This window comes from Rhinichthys klamathensis, unplaced genomic scaffold (assembly GCF_029890125.1).
Source record: "Rhinichthys klamathensis goyatoka isolate OS25496 unplaced genomic scaffold, OSU_Roscu_1.1 h1tg000234l_1, whole genome shotgun sequence".
NCBI lineage: Eukaryota > Metazoa > Chordata > Actinopteri > Cypriniformes > Leuciscidae > Rhinichthys > Rhinichthys klamathensis.
Genome location: NW_026606757.1, coordinates 872587 through 888307, shown reverse-complemented (window position 1 = coordinate 888307; position 15721 = coordinate 872587). Strand labels below are relative to the sequence as shown.

Here is a 15721-nt window from a genome sequence, read left to right as displayed (position 1 = left end):
CTGTGTTTACATAGGGAAAACGTGGAAGTGTTTGGTCGCTTCTCTGCTTGGCCCATATTTAATGCATGGGCTAAGCTAAGTGCTAACATAGTTTTGCGGCAATACAGAGCGATATAGTGCACGCACTGAGACGAGAGAGGTATGTATCAACTCGTCTTAGTTAAGGGAATAACATAGTTTAATAAGAAAAACTGGTGGAGTATCCCTTTAAATATCGAGATATCGCCCACCCCTACTTCCTCAGTTACAGAATAAACATGAATGGACACTCGAAGGTATGTTGAAAGATACAGTATACTTACTGAAAGGCATCATAACTCGTGTAAACACCCAATCAGTGTTTCAACAGCGGAAATACGTCAATAAAACGCTTAGTTTTTCACATAGCTTTATATTTACCTCAGGCAAGTCATTCAGTGTCCACAGCTTGCTGGTTTGCTAACTCTTTCACTAAATAAATGCTATATATTAGCCTATATATTATATTTTACTTCACCTGTTTATGATATCTTGATTATTTAATGTATGTTTAAAATAGTTGTCATGAAAATAACAGCAACTGTGTAAATTATTATATAACAATAACAAATTAGAGTAAAAACATGTTAATGCAAAAATTGCCTTATGTGCAGTTTACATGTTTTCATACAATTTGTTATTTGAGTGTTGATTATTATTATATCATTTAGGCTAAAAGTCGCTGTTGTTAAGCTTTAATGTTATAGTAATGTAACTGGGCTAACGTAAGGGCTGTAGTTTACAGCATTAGCAGATAATTTTGTTATCCTTGAGAAACGTTTACTTGTAATTGAATTAATTTAAAGACAAGGACACAATTTGTTCATTAAAGCACTGTTTAATAAAAAAATAAAAGCAATTTTAGCTTTCTAAACCCCCCCACCCCACCGAAATGAACCGAACCGAACCGAGACCTCAAAACCGTGGGACGAACCGAACCGTAAGGTTTGTGTATCGTTACACCCCTATCTAACACGCACTCGCAGCATTCGCCGTGGCTATCAGAGCAGAAACGAAAGCTGATGCTCTCTCTGTTTTTCCGTCGTCTGTACGTTCCGTTCATACTGTATGTAAATTGCGCAAGCTTATTATGTCCGTAACATCGGAAATTTGAAAAAGCCCATACATTTATCCGCCCATTGACCCTCCCCTTGAAGAAATCAGGACAGAAGTGGTTGAAAGTGGACAAAAGATGCGGATACGTTCTACTTGTGATTCGATCGTCCACAACGCATCTTAATAATTGTAAACAGACCCTCATAAGCATAGATTCAGGGACTTCACAGGTGATTTTTATAAAATGTAGTTTGGTCACTATCTTCTCAGTTGTTTAAAAGATTAAGGCAATTATCAAAGTTTGATAAAATGTTGTTTCATTTTCCAATAAAAGATGATACATTTTTACATGACTTGTCAGATATCTGCTAGCTACTCAGGCCACTTTTTTTTTTTTCTCTTCTTGGAAAGCGATAGCACATTCAAAACATCTGGTAATGTGGATTTTACAGGTAGTGTGTGTACTCCCTGGACCTCTGCTTCTTGTAAATCTAAAAAAAGATATTACATTATATATTGAGAACGTATGGATTGTAAGGTAATAATTTATTTCTTACCCGGCAAGTATTCAGTGAAGTGATTGATGCCCATGAGTTTAATGTAATCCAACTGACAGCCAGCCAAGTTTTTGATAGACATGATAACGTGCGTGAGGGGGGTGAACTGTTTTTTATATTTTTGGGTAATTATAAAACGAGCTGGAGACTGGCGTGTTCTAAATGCTTTTTGCGTAGTTTTTTATACTCATTTTACAGAATGAAGTTCAGGGCTTGACGTTAAGCCTTGTTACCTTTTTTTCCTAATCTTACAAGATTTAGCTATGCTTCATCTTTCATTTCAAATTCTTAAATTTGATAAATAAATTTACTTAGAAAAATAAGACGCTGTAGGGCTGTTAGCAATCAAATTAAATCACTTACACCAAAAAATTACAACTGCATTTAATGTTACGAGATTGTTTTAAATATTTTTTTAATTAATATACAAATAAGAAATGTTGGGTGGGGGAAATGATTTGACTTCTAAACATGAAACTAAACTGCCAGTAGGTGATGCATGTGACCATCTTAATGAGTGAGTCATTATTCAAACGATTCGTTCAAACGGCCGATTTATTTAAGAACGAGGCAGTTGTTTATGAATGGGTCATTGAATCTGTGACTCAACTGATTCATTCAAACGCTGAATCGTTCAGTAGGCCTAATGAAGCATGAAGAGTGTTGCTGTGAGATGGGCAATGGTTCTGCTGTGATCTTTGTTTGGAACTATTTTCGCTGCTGAAATAGAACAAAACAGTTAATATTGCATCTAAAATGTAAGTGACATTAAAATAAACTACTTCATTGAACTGTTGTATGATATCAATTGCCACTCAGACTAAATGTAATAAAATCAGAATCATTATTTTGTTGTTTTTGACGTTTTAATTAGGCTACTTGTCCGGTTGGGCAAGTAAAATTTTCTTTCACTTGTCCCAGAAAAGCATTAATGTCGAGCCCTGAAGTTTATTGTGTGGCTTAAATAAAGTACATGTTACTCAGAGACTGAGATTTTGGCTTTTCAAAAAATGAATGTAATAAATTAGTTGACTTTTGAAAATCAAGTAAATATTATAATTTTTTTTACCAAGAAAGGAGTGGTTTTGATGAACTAAGTGGTGGTAAAATAGTCTCTTATTACAACTATTTTTTATTTAAACCCATGAAAATGCAGATCCTGTTGTAAATAATAGTGAAAAATCACTTTTTAAAACTGTTGTTTCATTATTACCCCTTAGCATATTTTGACTTGTATACAACACACACACACACACACACACACAATGGGGATTGGCTATGTGTTGTTTGCAGTGTTTAATGGGAGTGGGTGGCACTAAAATGTTCTTTTGGTGCAAGTTAAGTTGAAATTGCGGAGTGATGGCTTCAGCAGCGATATACCATCGATTAGCAACTCTGGAGCTCACAATGGCCCTCATTTATCAAAAGTGCGTACACCAAATTTCCAGCGTACACCTGGCGTACACCCAAAACCACGGTGACTTTGAAATTTATCAATATGGACGTTGGCGTACGGCACGCTCAAATCCTACGCCAGCTCAGGAGGTGGTGTACATGTACGCACGTTTTGAGTTAGTGCGGAAATGCGCAGAAAAACAATTCCTAACACCATAAAATGCACTGACAAACTAAAAGATATGATATATTATGACCCACTGTAAAACAAAAAAACAAAAACATAGTAATTATTTACTTCAGTGTTTATTTTTGTGCAACATGGACTTCAATGTTTAATTTGTGTGACTTTACCAAAGCATTTGATTTATAAGCATATGTATTCCTTCAGTTGCGAGCCTGTGCGCTTTACCCTGACGTTTCATGGTTAGGCCTATCCCCGGCAGGTGCGCACGGACTGGGTTCGGTAACGAAAGGCTTTCAATGACCAACAAATAATTCAGACTGACAAAATAATAAAAAATACATTCTTCTTCTTTTAAATAATAATAATAATACAAATAATAATAATAATGACATTCTTCTTCTAAATAACAATAAGCGTCATTAATAATACAAATCATACTAATAATAAGAAGCATATTACAAATTGTCATGCAATTATTAATGTGAATGAATGGTAGGCCTACTCCACATCACATCATCATCATCACTATTGTACACCCCAATACATGTAACGTGATTCGAAATTGAATGCTAATTCAGAAGACGTGCTGTAAAATATTGCATTGTGATAGGTCATTTCGGCTCCACGTCAGAGAAGTTTTTCTTCTTTGCCGTCTTCCGTGTGTCCATGGCGTAAAATGAGGGCGTGGGGGAAGCGGAGACTTGGGTGTGTTATTCTAATGACGATCGTTTTCTCACTCTCTCAGAACGAGCAGTTTGATAAACAGGAATGTTTTAATTGTGGTTGAGGCTCAAGTGCCAGATTTGTGTTCCCTCAGGCAAGCGCCCCGCTGAGGACATGGATGAGGAACAGGCATTCAAACGCTCCCGCAACGCAGATGAAATGGTGGAACTCAGGGTGCTTCTCCAGAGCAAAGTGAGTAAAGCCGTACACATGCACTTTTCTTCTCCATTTTATCAGTATAATGACATTTTAACAGTGTCATTTTGTGTTTTCAGAATGCAGGGGCTGTGATTGGAAAGGGAGGCAAGAACATTAAAGCCTTGCGCACAGATGTGAGTATTAAGACCATGCTGCATGCTTATCATGAGCTTTTAAACAATGTTCTCTAATGGTCAAGTATTAACAAGACTTCTGACAACATCCTTTGACCAACAGTTGTTTTCATGAGCATTTCAGCTTTACCAGTCAAAAACACGAATCATTCGGATTTGAAATCCCAGAAATCAAAACTCATGACACCAATCCGTCCATTAAAATCCCATTAAAATCCTCCAAAGATTTGAATGCATTTGATCCTGAGGGCAGATCTTCCGTTTTGTAGCTATAGGTTGGCTCATTTGGACAGACACGCTCTCTGAAATGGGGCTATGTTGTGAGTCTTTGACACTGTGTATAAAAGGGGAAGTACTTCTCAACGTTATATTGTTGAAGGCATTCTCTTTCACTCTCCCCCACTTCGAAAACCCAATTACAGATGTCTTGACTCTTGAGCTGACCCATAGTCCTGTATGAACCACTGTTGCCCAGCGGTTCTACATTTAAAAGTGTCTTTAGATCTGTCCAGCCCTTTTTCTTGTGCATTCTTTGCCAAGTCTCTTCAAAAGAAAAATTGGACAGTAGATTGAGTAAAGCCTTGTATTCAATTAAAAATGTATTCCTTCTCCCCTCTTCCCTCTCCTTTACTTTTTTTGTTTTTGGCCACCTTCCTCCGTTGCCCATGTACTGGATCGACTTGCCCCTCCTGCGTTGCCCACCTTGATGTTGGCCCAACCTCCGCCCCTGATCGCCCGCCCGCCCACCTGACACCCCGGTTGGCCCCGCCCATAAACGTGCCCCTCCTTAAACGGGCACCTTACTTGACATCATGTGATTGAATGCCCCTGCCCAATGCCAACCTCCACGACCAATGCAGTACAATGCCAGTGTATCAGTCCCAGACAGCAGTGGCCCAGAGCGGTATGTCCCACCAGTTATTGCCTCACTGCCTGATTAGAAAGAGAACACATGTCTTTGATAACCTGCCTTCTGTTTCATTTTAACATTTTCACACATATAGTCCCCCCCCCCTTTAAGAAACGTGTATTGTTCCATTTGAATTTTTATTAATTTTTTTATTTTTATATATATATATATTTAAATGTATTTTATCCTCCCCCAACACCCCCATTAAGTCTTTGAATATAATTTGCGAACTTTCTTTGTTGCACAGAATTGTATGTAATCAATCACTTCTCCTGCTTCAGATGGAGAGAGACTGCACTCATATTAGTCTCTGCTGAATGTGTGGATTAGGGGTGGGCGGTATGACCATAATGTGATTTTGGTGCATATTTAATGATATGATTCCACTTTTCAGATAATTGAGTGAATTAAATGCGTTTCAACTTTCAAGCTAAAAGTACTTTTTATATTTCTCTTTTTATTTGGAACATAATGTATACAAACCAAAATACCAGATTATTCAACAAAAGATTAAGTTTGATAGCAAAAACAGCAAAACAATAAAACTATAAATATAAAATTTGATTGGATAGTCTGCGTTCGGATTTGTAAAATAGACACACCTTTGAACGCGTCAATTGAATTCAAAATTGGAGAAGTTGCATCGTTCCTTAACCTAAACCAACTAAATGTTGCATTTGTCTAGGGGTGGGAATCTTTTGGAATCTCACAATTCGATTATAATAAAATCTTGGGGTCATGATTCGATAAATTTTTTTTTTTTATAAAATCGATTCAATATATGCATAGATTTGATTTTAGATTTCATTCTAAACTAGTTTTGATATTTTATTTTATTGTTCTTGCAGCCACCCTAAGAACCTGTGCCCCCAATTGATTGATATTAAATACAGCTCATAGGTGTAATTAAACTTGAATTAAAGTTTTGTTGAATTGTTATTTTTCAATTGTTTTACTTCATCAATCAATTTGTATTATTTAAATATTTTATATTGAACCATATAATTCATAATATATTACATTTCCTAACTTTTTTTTAGGATATTGGTAACCAGTTATATCGTTTACATTTGCTCCCCTGATACAGTTTTGCTATGTCTGTTTATTATATTGCGTTTTTAAGGGACTTGTTTAGCTTTTTTATTTATTTTTTATATCTGGCAACACTGGAGCTTTATTTAAGAGAGGGAAGAGTTCAGAAGACAGTAGAAGTAGAGCAGCAGTTTGTAAACTGTATTATTTTACACAAGCTCGGTTAAAATTAAGACTCAGCCTTACATATTCGTGTCTCATGGCATGAGCGCGTCTTTTGCATCGTCGATATAGATTGGTGCAGGTATGACGTTAGGCCAACCGACAGTTAGCATCACACTGGTTCCCTCAACAAAAACCCATTAGGATTTTTCTATAGGCTTTTGGCTCATCGTGAAAAACAAGGTCTGTGATCAACAAAAGTTTATTAGGGCCCGAGCACCGATGGTGTGAGGACCCTCTTGGAATTGCTCTGTTTATGATACTTAAGTTTTGTCCATCAAGATTATTTTCACAGATTAACTTTTGTGAATTTTGAAGCCTAAATGCAGCTGACAGAAGCAAAAAGCTAAAGGTACGCTATAAACTAACTACACCACGGTTCCACAACTTTAATGTCCCCATCACTAAGCTTCCGACAACTCCGTTTTTATCTAAAAACATTTCCCCTGAAAGTTTTTTTTTCTTTTTCTGAAAGCTCAATTATAAGCATAATGAACCCCTGTTTGGCGTGAAGACGTTTAATGCCCCCGACAGCCTCTTTTGTCCCATTTAGCCACTTGTTAGAAACTCCCTTTTTCAAGACACATAACAGCTTTAAAAAAATCACGTGTGGTTATACTGATGTATTTTGTCGTAGAATAAAACGTCTTGAGCTTGTGTTCACCAGACCTTGTTTTAGCCCTTTACCAAAATCCCATTCAAAAAGCCCATTGACTTCAGGACGATGGAACTGGAAGTGCTAAAATGCTAACATGTTTCTGCAAAGTGACGTCATACCTGTACCACTCTGTGAATATCAGCTGGTTCCGATCAGTGGCCAATCTTTTGGAGTTATATAAATATAATATGCACTGTTGCATTCTCAATATTTGGTGATTTAGCCTCCGATACAGGATATGTTCATTCGCTTTTACAAGCAGGTATTGTTCATTACCACAGCAACCGCTTGCAAGTCCACGTTGAGCACACTTCTCGTGTGTAAAAAGTAAAAAAAAATCTTGTGCTGGATTGCTGGTAATTATACGTTATTTAAGGCTTTGTTCCATTTGTTAAAATACTGAAATGGAACTTTTGTCAAGTAAGCTTCATTTGTCCCCTATTGCAAGCCTGTGTGCTCTCTAAACTGTCCTATGCTGCGCCGTTCTTTGTTCCGTCAACATCACATTATTAGCAGACGTTTCGAATATTAATTTATGAATTGATTCGAAATCATTGGAAGATTGAATTTTCAGTTTTCAGCGCCGAAATCATTGACTGAAACAGTGACGTTTAATTAGCACTTCTTAGGTGCAACTAAAATTATTCTAGCAGCTTCACTTTATTAGGTTTAATTTATCACCTGCGAACATGACACCCTGAATAGCATAAAGAATTGCCAATTACCAAAATTTAATTACAGCAACTTTTTTTTCAGTTTCGGTTCTCGGCTAAATGAAAACTTTAAAGTCCCCCTGTAGTCAATCATTTTATTCCTTTATGTATCGCTCTCTACAGTGTTGGACACATAACGGTATGATTATGATTGGCCTTTTGGTTGACTGTTATCAAACAGCTAATATTACACAAACACGTTCCCCATCTCAGTCTGCCTTCTAAACTTCAGTATCCTTAGAAACCCTTTTAACAACTTAGAACATCAGTGGAGAAAGGAATATCGTTCATCATAACATCGTAATATACATCTTATACATAATTCACCCTCTATATTGATAAATGTACCCTATTTTTCATATCAACAGAAAAGTATACCGGGATAACCTGGCTTCTCTTGTGACTCCCCTGCTTCATAGCATAGTTAATGATATGCTAAAGCTCGCCCCCCTTGTGAGGGGATTGGTTATACCGTTGTAGTTTGTGACGTAAGGAACACCGGCGATTTCAAGAAAATACTCAGCAATGGTGTTAATTTATGAATTGGCACATGGTTTGTCTTAAAGCATATTAAAAACACCACATAGACATATAAACAACATTAAAAACTTTAAAGCCCCGAACAACCCCTCCCCTTTTGTAGCGTTTAGTTTATATCACAGTTTGGCCAGAGCCATAGAGCTCGATAAAGCCAAAGTTTCATCCTAATCTCTAACCGTTTCTCCTCCTAACCTTCACCATATCGCTTTAAAATATAGCTTTCTGTGCATAATTCAAATGGGTCCGATACATTTTGTAATCTGCACCGACTCGCATATGTGATCCTCTTTGTGCCATCGTGTATCTGGACCGGAGCAGACTGTGCGGTTCGTGTGTCACTGACGTGAAGCCAGACTTCATTCGCCCCAATGTAAAGCATATTTGCACTGTCTGAATCGTTCCTTATCCTCTATATAGTACACTATCTGTCATTCATCATGAAGAAAATAGAAAATGTGTGAACTGACCGATTTTGGCTGCAGCTTCAGCGTCTGTTTATAATGTAGGGGGCGGGACGCTATAGACTCTAGAAAGCATTTAATTGTACAGAAAATCTGATGAGATGCTGTAGTGCATCGTGATGTCATGAAAATATTTGATACATATTGGCGGAAGTAAGAGACTAAGTTTTGAATGCTAACATCTTCTAAATGTGAATTTTGTCATTGTTTTGCAGCACACTAGCTTACAGATAACCTTAAGGCTTACATATTCATACTAAAAGCCAAAAAACTTCATGGCGACTTTAATTTCCTTTTCGATGTTTTGCGAAAATATTAATTTAAGTGCATTGCTAGTATTTTTACATTACTTCTTGGTCTTTGCGGTAATTTAAAACAGTCTATCACATTAATGCATGCAAGTATAGCTGCCATAATATAGCAAAATATCTACCAGTTATCGCGTCCTATGCATCATTATACTGCCCAGCCCTAGTTTGGATGATTATTTTCATAGCTGATGATACTGACGGTGAACTGTGGAAAAGCCCATCTCTTTTTCGCTCTGTCCTTGTTGCCCCCAACCCCTGAGCCCCCCTCCCTCACTGTTCACAACATCACTGTCCATGATTCTGAGCTAGTGCCGTGGCACAGCCCTCTCTGTCACTCATCACTGTTGTCTTTGATTTTTCTCTGGTGCTGCATTTCCTTCCCCTTGTTTTTTTCCTTCTCTTAGCCCACATACGTTCAGGTTCTTAATCTGCAAAAATCTCTCATTATTCCCTTCCCCTTCGCCTTGTTCTTTTGCTGCTTCTGTTAGTTTCTCTCGTCGTTGAGAGAATGCCATGTGCTGATGGCACCATAGAGTGAATTGCAAGAGACTTTTAAAAAATATATATTTCTTCCTTTCTTCTCCCAAATGATCTGGTGGTGGCATAGTGGTAAGCAGGCCTGTCTTGCTCTCTCTCATTTTCTCGGCTCGTGTAGCCGTACAGTGCCTGTTCAGTCTCAGCCCTCCCACTGTCGCCCATCTCTTCAAGACCTGTTTTAATTGAATGTGCGAGAACTGAGTGCATGTCGATTGCCCGTATCTCAGTCCAGTGTTGGAAGACTTAAAACATGTGTTCAGCAGTCCTTTTTAATTTACTTTATTTTGGTTTAAAGTGTTATTTCCCCCTTCATTGCTTTGTGGTATGCAGCAGGGCTCAGGATCTAAAGTTTTGTATCTGTTTTTTGTTTTCTTTTGTTTTTTTTGCTTTTATCTTTCATTTCACTTGATGTTCTGCTACAGTATCCTGAGTGTGAGTGCAGATATAGAGACCATTGGTGAGATTCTGCTGAAGATCATCCCTACACTGGAGGAGGTGAGCATACCAAACCCAGTATCGAAGGTATTAAAAACCCTATGAAATCCAAATTGGTGTTTTGCAGGATTTAGACCATATCCATTAGTTTTGATGTCATCTGTACGCTTGTCTACTCTAAAAGTTGATGCATTGTTTCAAACGCATATGATTTAAAAAAAAAAGTCAGTGAATAAAAACTTAAATTTTGAGTCCAACTTTATACAATATTCTATTCCAAATTGGAAAGCTATACTATAGACTAGGGATGCACCGATACCAGTACTCAGGTGTCGGTCCAATACTGTGCTCATGTAATCGCTCAACTACCCCGATACCACTTTAAGGGGCCGTTCACATATCGCGTCTAAAAGCGCGTGGAATTTGCGGCCGCACCGCTTTCTTCTCCTTTCCACAAGCGCTTGCGGAGCATGGCGTCTGTCGTTGCTATGCAACCATGAATATAGGCGTGCCTGGAAAAACGAGCGCGCCGCTTCTATTATGAGAATACGTCTACATTTGAAATAACGACGGCCCCTTATGGCAACGTGACATTAGCCTAGCCTGTTGTCAGTTGAGCAGGTAGTCGGAGGAGTAATGTCAGCCGTTTGGAGATATTTTAAGATAAGCGATGATGATAAAAGTAGAGCAGACGGCAAACTATGCTCTGCTAAATTGTCAAGAGGAGGGGTGAGAAATAGCTCCTTTAACACAAGCAATTTGATTTTACAAGTTGTATATTTACTTTGTTACAGTCAGAAAGTGAAAAACATCTGATGAAAATAAAACATTGTTAGAAGACCTGTAATGGTATTATTAAGTACTCATATCGGTACTTGGTATCGACAAGTACCCAAATGTAAGTACTTGTACTTGGTCTGAAAAAAAGTGGTATCGGTGCATCCCTACTGTAGACTTTGTATACAGTACAGTAGTATTTGTCATTGCTAAAAATATATAACCTGTTTTAAAAATATGAATTATATCAAATATTTCAATGAAGAATAATAATAGAGAAGCTGTGGATGTGACTATGTATGTTGGTTTGCACGTGTCCTTAAACGGTCTCTTTTTTTTCTGTATATTTGGTAGTATCAGCATTACAGCGGGACTGACTTTGACTGTGAGCTGCGTCTACTGATTCATCAGAGTTTGGCCGGAGGCATTATCGGAGTCAAAGGTGCCAAGATCAAGGAACTGAGGGAGGTAAGCACAGTGATAAAAATACCACATCGTAAAATAGAGTTCGGAACCAGGAAGCTTAAAATATTTACATCAGCTTAACCAAAAATATGTATTTCTTGATGAGACATTGTATTCATTTTTAAGAATACCCAAACTACAATCAAGCTCTTCCAGGAATGCTGCCCCCACTCCACTGACCGCGTAGTGTTAGTCGGGGGTAAACCTGAGCGTGTGGTTGAGTGCATCAAGGTCATTCTAGAGCTGATTTCAGAGGTGAGATGATGACAGATGCAAGGACTTGTTTTCCCTTTTTTTATTATACAGTTTTCTCATTTGACATTGTAGCAACATCCACAGTTTCTTTAGATAAACACTTTGCTTCATAAATAAAGCTTATATGTGTCCTGTGTTATCTGTAGGCTCCTATTAAAGGTCGAGCCCAGCCCTATGACCCAAACTTTTATGATGAAACGTATGACTATGGCGGTTTTACCATGATGTATGAAGAGAGAGGGCGACGGCCTATGGGTGGGTTCCCGATGCGCGGCCGGGGAGGGTTCGATCGTATGCCTCCTGGCCGTGGTGCCCGTCCCATGCCCCCTTCCAGAAGAGATTATGATGATATGAGCCCACGCCGTGGACCACCTCCACCCCCACCAGGGAGAGGAGGGCGTGGGGGCAGTAGGGCCCGAAATCTGCCTCTGCCCCCACCACCACCACCTAGAGGAGGGTATGTAGAGAATGTTGCTTATTGTGCAACCTACACTAGAAAGTGTTTTCTACAACCTACATGATTTCACTTCACATGATATCATGAATCATACCAGAATAACTGATTACACCATTTTTGTTTCCAGAGGTGATAGATTTTCCCACCAGAGCTATCACAGCAATATGGACGACAGACCAAGGTAAGTAACCACAAAAGCAGAAAATATACTGGCACACTACATGTTTGCAAATCAACAGAAAAGGAGAAAGCACAATTAAGGATTCAAGATGGGTTTATGTTTAACCTAAAAGCTGATGGCCTTTTCAATTTAAATATTTATTTTATGTAGGGCTGCACGATTAATCGAAATAAAACCGAAATCTCAATTCGGCTTGGTGTAAATATGAAATGGCAAAGGCTGCAGGGTTTTTTATAATAATTTTTTAAAATGAATATACACAGTGTGTTTCATAGTGAGGAGTGGCAGTGTGATCAGAGCGGCTTGATCAGTTCAGTAAATGCTGCTCCGTTTCTGCAAGTGCTGTGAGTTTGAGTCACTTATGATGTGGATTTGAAAAGCAAAATGTGCCAGATATTACATGTTATCATTATCACACACTTATATTATTTTGTAGTTTTTTTTTTTTTTTTTACGTTTTTTTCTCTCTCTGTAATCTAATGTCGATTAGCATTCATTGTATTTATAAATATAATTTATTCTTATGAAAATACATGAGATTGCTTGAAGAATACAGAAAAACCATAAACTGTTGTAGTCTTGTTTATTATCTTTGTTTAATAAGTCAAAACTTTTCTATCTTTTTCTATCTTTTTATTCAGTTACAGTGATATCTGGATGCCTTTGTCCATATTAGGGATTTTCTGGAAAGTTATAAGTTTTACTTCTGTGAGGCATATTTTGGACTGTCTGCGCGAGGGCGCCCTCCGGCTTCCAGTATGAATGAAACAAACATATATTTATAATGCTTACATTACCCAATTTTGGGTAAAAATATGAAAAATAATACTTCTCGCTAAAGAAATTCGAAGTAAACATAATAATCCATGTTTTTCTCCAGTGTAGTAGTGTACTGAAGTGTTCCTGGCTAATGATTTATAGTTATAGGCCGCCTGTGTCCCTGACAGCCTGCATGATAACAGTTTTCCGTAAGATAAAGGTTTTCTGTAAAATAAAATGATTATTATTTTTATTCTTAAATGCTTGCTTTTATTTTTAATAATGAAAGTGTTGTTACAATAGTAGTAATTTTTATTTTGTAAAAGATTTAGTACTAATAATCATTATTAGTCACATTTTATATTTAAGCACAACACTTTTTAGATCACAATTTTAACCAGAAAAATTGCGGTTTTTTTTTTATATTCATATTTTAATTAAATATATAATATTTAATTTATAAATATTCATATTATTAATATACAAAATTTTATTTAAATAAAATAATTTCAATAAATATGAAGGCCAGTATCACTGATACTAATACAGCTACATGATGTATCAATGAAATAGATTTTTTTATATGATTATAGTCATTCAACATTAGTGTAATTGAAACCTATAAAAAAAAAAACATTTATTATTCTAAAAATATAACAACTTTTTATTTAAGTGAACTTAAACCAATCCTCACATAAACCCATATTTAATCGCAAAAGAGAACTCTATTTCTGCACGAAACTGGCTCGCGTTTTTCTGTGCGTCGTGTGTGTGACAGACAGGAAATTCACAGGCAGCGGGTTCTCTTTTGTCTTGTCGCGATTGAATGGTTTAAAAGCATTTGCATGAATAAGAGTGGGATCATATAATGTAAAGCTAGCCTATGGATGCTGCATTAATTGCGTTTATTTTTAACACGTTAAACTGAAAAAAAAAATATAATCGCGTGTGTTAATCCGTTAATGTTGACAGCACAAATATATGTGTGTATGGGTTATTTCAGAGGTTTCAGATGCATGCCCACTACAAGCATATCAAATTAAGCATGTCTCTTTTCCTGTAAGCAGTGACCGAAGGGGGCGACCTGGAGACCGCTACGAGAGCATGGTGAGGATAAATGAACATCTGCATGTGAATTTGTATTTTTGCAACATTTGTACTGAGACTCATCACTTGATTGTCATTTATCATTGTGAAGGAAAGTCTTTTTCATGTCATTAATGGGCACTTTCAGAAAAAGTGTAATGGCTTATTCTTTCTCTCTGAAGTGACAGTGTAATAGATGCATATGTGAAGCTCTTATGCCTAGTGCACTGGTTTGGCCTGCTGTTGCTTGGCAACAGATTTTTGAATCACTTGTTGCCTTGGTTACCAAGGAGCAGTTAAATACGTAGGTGAAAGCCATCACACTTGCCAATGAACTTTGTGCAACGCTGCTCTGAGTGAGTTGAGCGCTCTGGAAGATGGCAAGCCTGTCGTTGTCCATAAAGAGAATCAAGCACATGCATGCTGAATTCTGCTGTACAAACTGATAGTTTAGACTCTAATTGGGTGAGGTACATTCCAAGCTGCTGTAATATAGCCAATATGCTCAGCTGGACCATTTGCAAAAAAAACGCATCCCGGTCTTGTTTCTATAATATCAATTTATCGGTGATCTATCAATCGTCTAATATCAACGGTGTAATAAATTCTATAGAATAGTTGTTTATTTTTAGAACGACTATATATTCTATGTTGCAATAAAAAAAAAGTCAGTTTAGAAGGATTTTGGCATTCTGGCAAATTCATGACAAACTAATCCATTTTCCTCCTTTGATTCCTGATACCATAATACTTATCCCTTCCATTTTCATTGTTCAGTGGGCTCACTATTGTAATACAGACATTGTAATGCAATAAATTAAATATTGTGAAATTTTTTGAATGAGATTACAGTAATGAAATTTAGGGTAAATATGCTTAATTGTCATGAAATTGTTGCAATGCAATAGAAATCAGTTTTAATTATTTATTGATCATTAGTATCTGTCATATTGCTGTTGCCACAGTTTTTTAAAAGCAATAGGCCCCTTGAACCCAAGCCTTACAAGTGTTTTACAGTGGTAAGGAGTGTTAGGTGTGTGAAGCAGTGACCTAAAAACCTTTAAGTGGGGTAAAATCACTGTATTGCATGGCCTCGAGTGGTTTATTGCTTTAATTTTAAATGTATGTGTCAGATTTGGAGCTTGAAAAATGAGTTATCCATGTAGAATGTGCTTTGAGTGTATGCTTATGCTCTTTGAATTGACTCCATGTTTTTTTTCCCCCCCATCGTTGTACACAGAGTGGAGGTGGATATGGTGAGTGTTTTTCAGCTTCACACACACACACACACACACACACACACACACACACACACACACACACACACACACACACACACACACACACACACACACACACACACACACACACACTAGCTCAAGGTTACCTCCAGTCAAACGGAGCACTGCTCTCCTCTTGATAGCGTAGTGTTTCCTGCTTTTCTCTCTATCCTTCACTGTCGTAGCTCTGATATCTTGATCACCTTTTCCATCTTCTTTTCTTTTCTTGTTTCACCTGAAGACAATAATTCTTCTTGGGAGCCCTTCCAATCTGGTGAGTGTGTCAGATACTGTGATAATGGAATATGAATTATATATTTTAATTATGCTTGTATAAGAGTGTGAATGAGAGGCCGACATATAACTATAAAATG

General features: G+C 37.3%; 1 protein-coding gene across 6 annotated transcripts in view; it reads left to right on the top strand.

The window, feature by feature from the left end:
* hnrpkl (heterogeneous nuclear ribonucleoprotein K, like) overlaps positions 1-15721 on the top strand; it is a 31445-nt gene that overhangs the window by 7544 nt on the left and 8180 nt on the right. For 2 of the 6 annotated variants that reach the window (XM_056265497.1, XM_056265498.1), the window contains exons 3-13: positions 4031-4128; positions 4212-4268; positions 5129-5172; positions 10075-10147; positions 11219-11332; positions 11456-11584; positions 11731-12041; positions 12169-12222; positions 14046-14088; positions 15308-15323; positions 15589-15621. In XM_056265497.1, coding sequence (XP_056121472.1) covers positions 4031-4128; positions 4212-4268; positions 5129-5172; positions 10075-10147; positions 11219-11332; positions 11456-11584; positions 11731-12041; positions 12169-12222; positions 14046-14088; positions 15308-15323; positions 15589-15621 — 972 coding nt within the window. Of the gene's footprint in view, positions 1-4030; positions 4129-4211; positions 4269-5128; positions 5173-10074; positions 10148-11218; positions 11333-11455; positions 11585-11730; positions 12042-12168; positions 12223-14045; positions 14089-15307; positions 15339-15422; positions 15516-15588; positions 15622-15721 lie in introns of those variants that run through there. The other 4 variants (XM_056265499.1, XM_056265502.1, XM_056265501.1 and 1 more) reach the window with 4 other exon arrangements.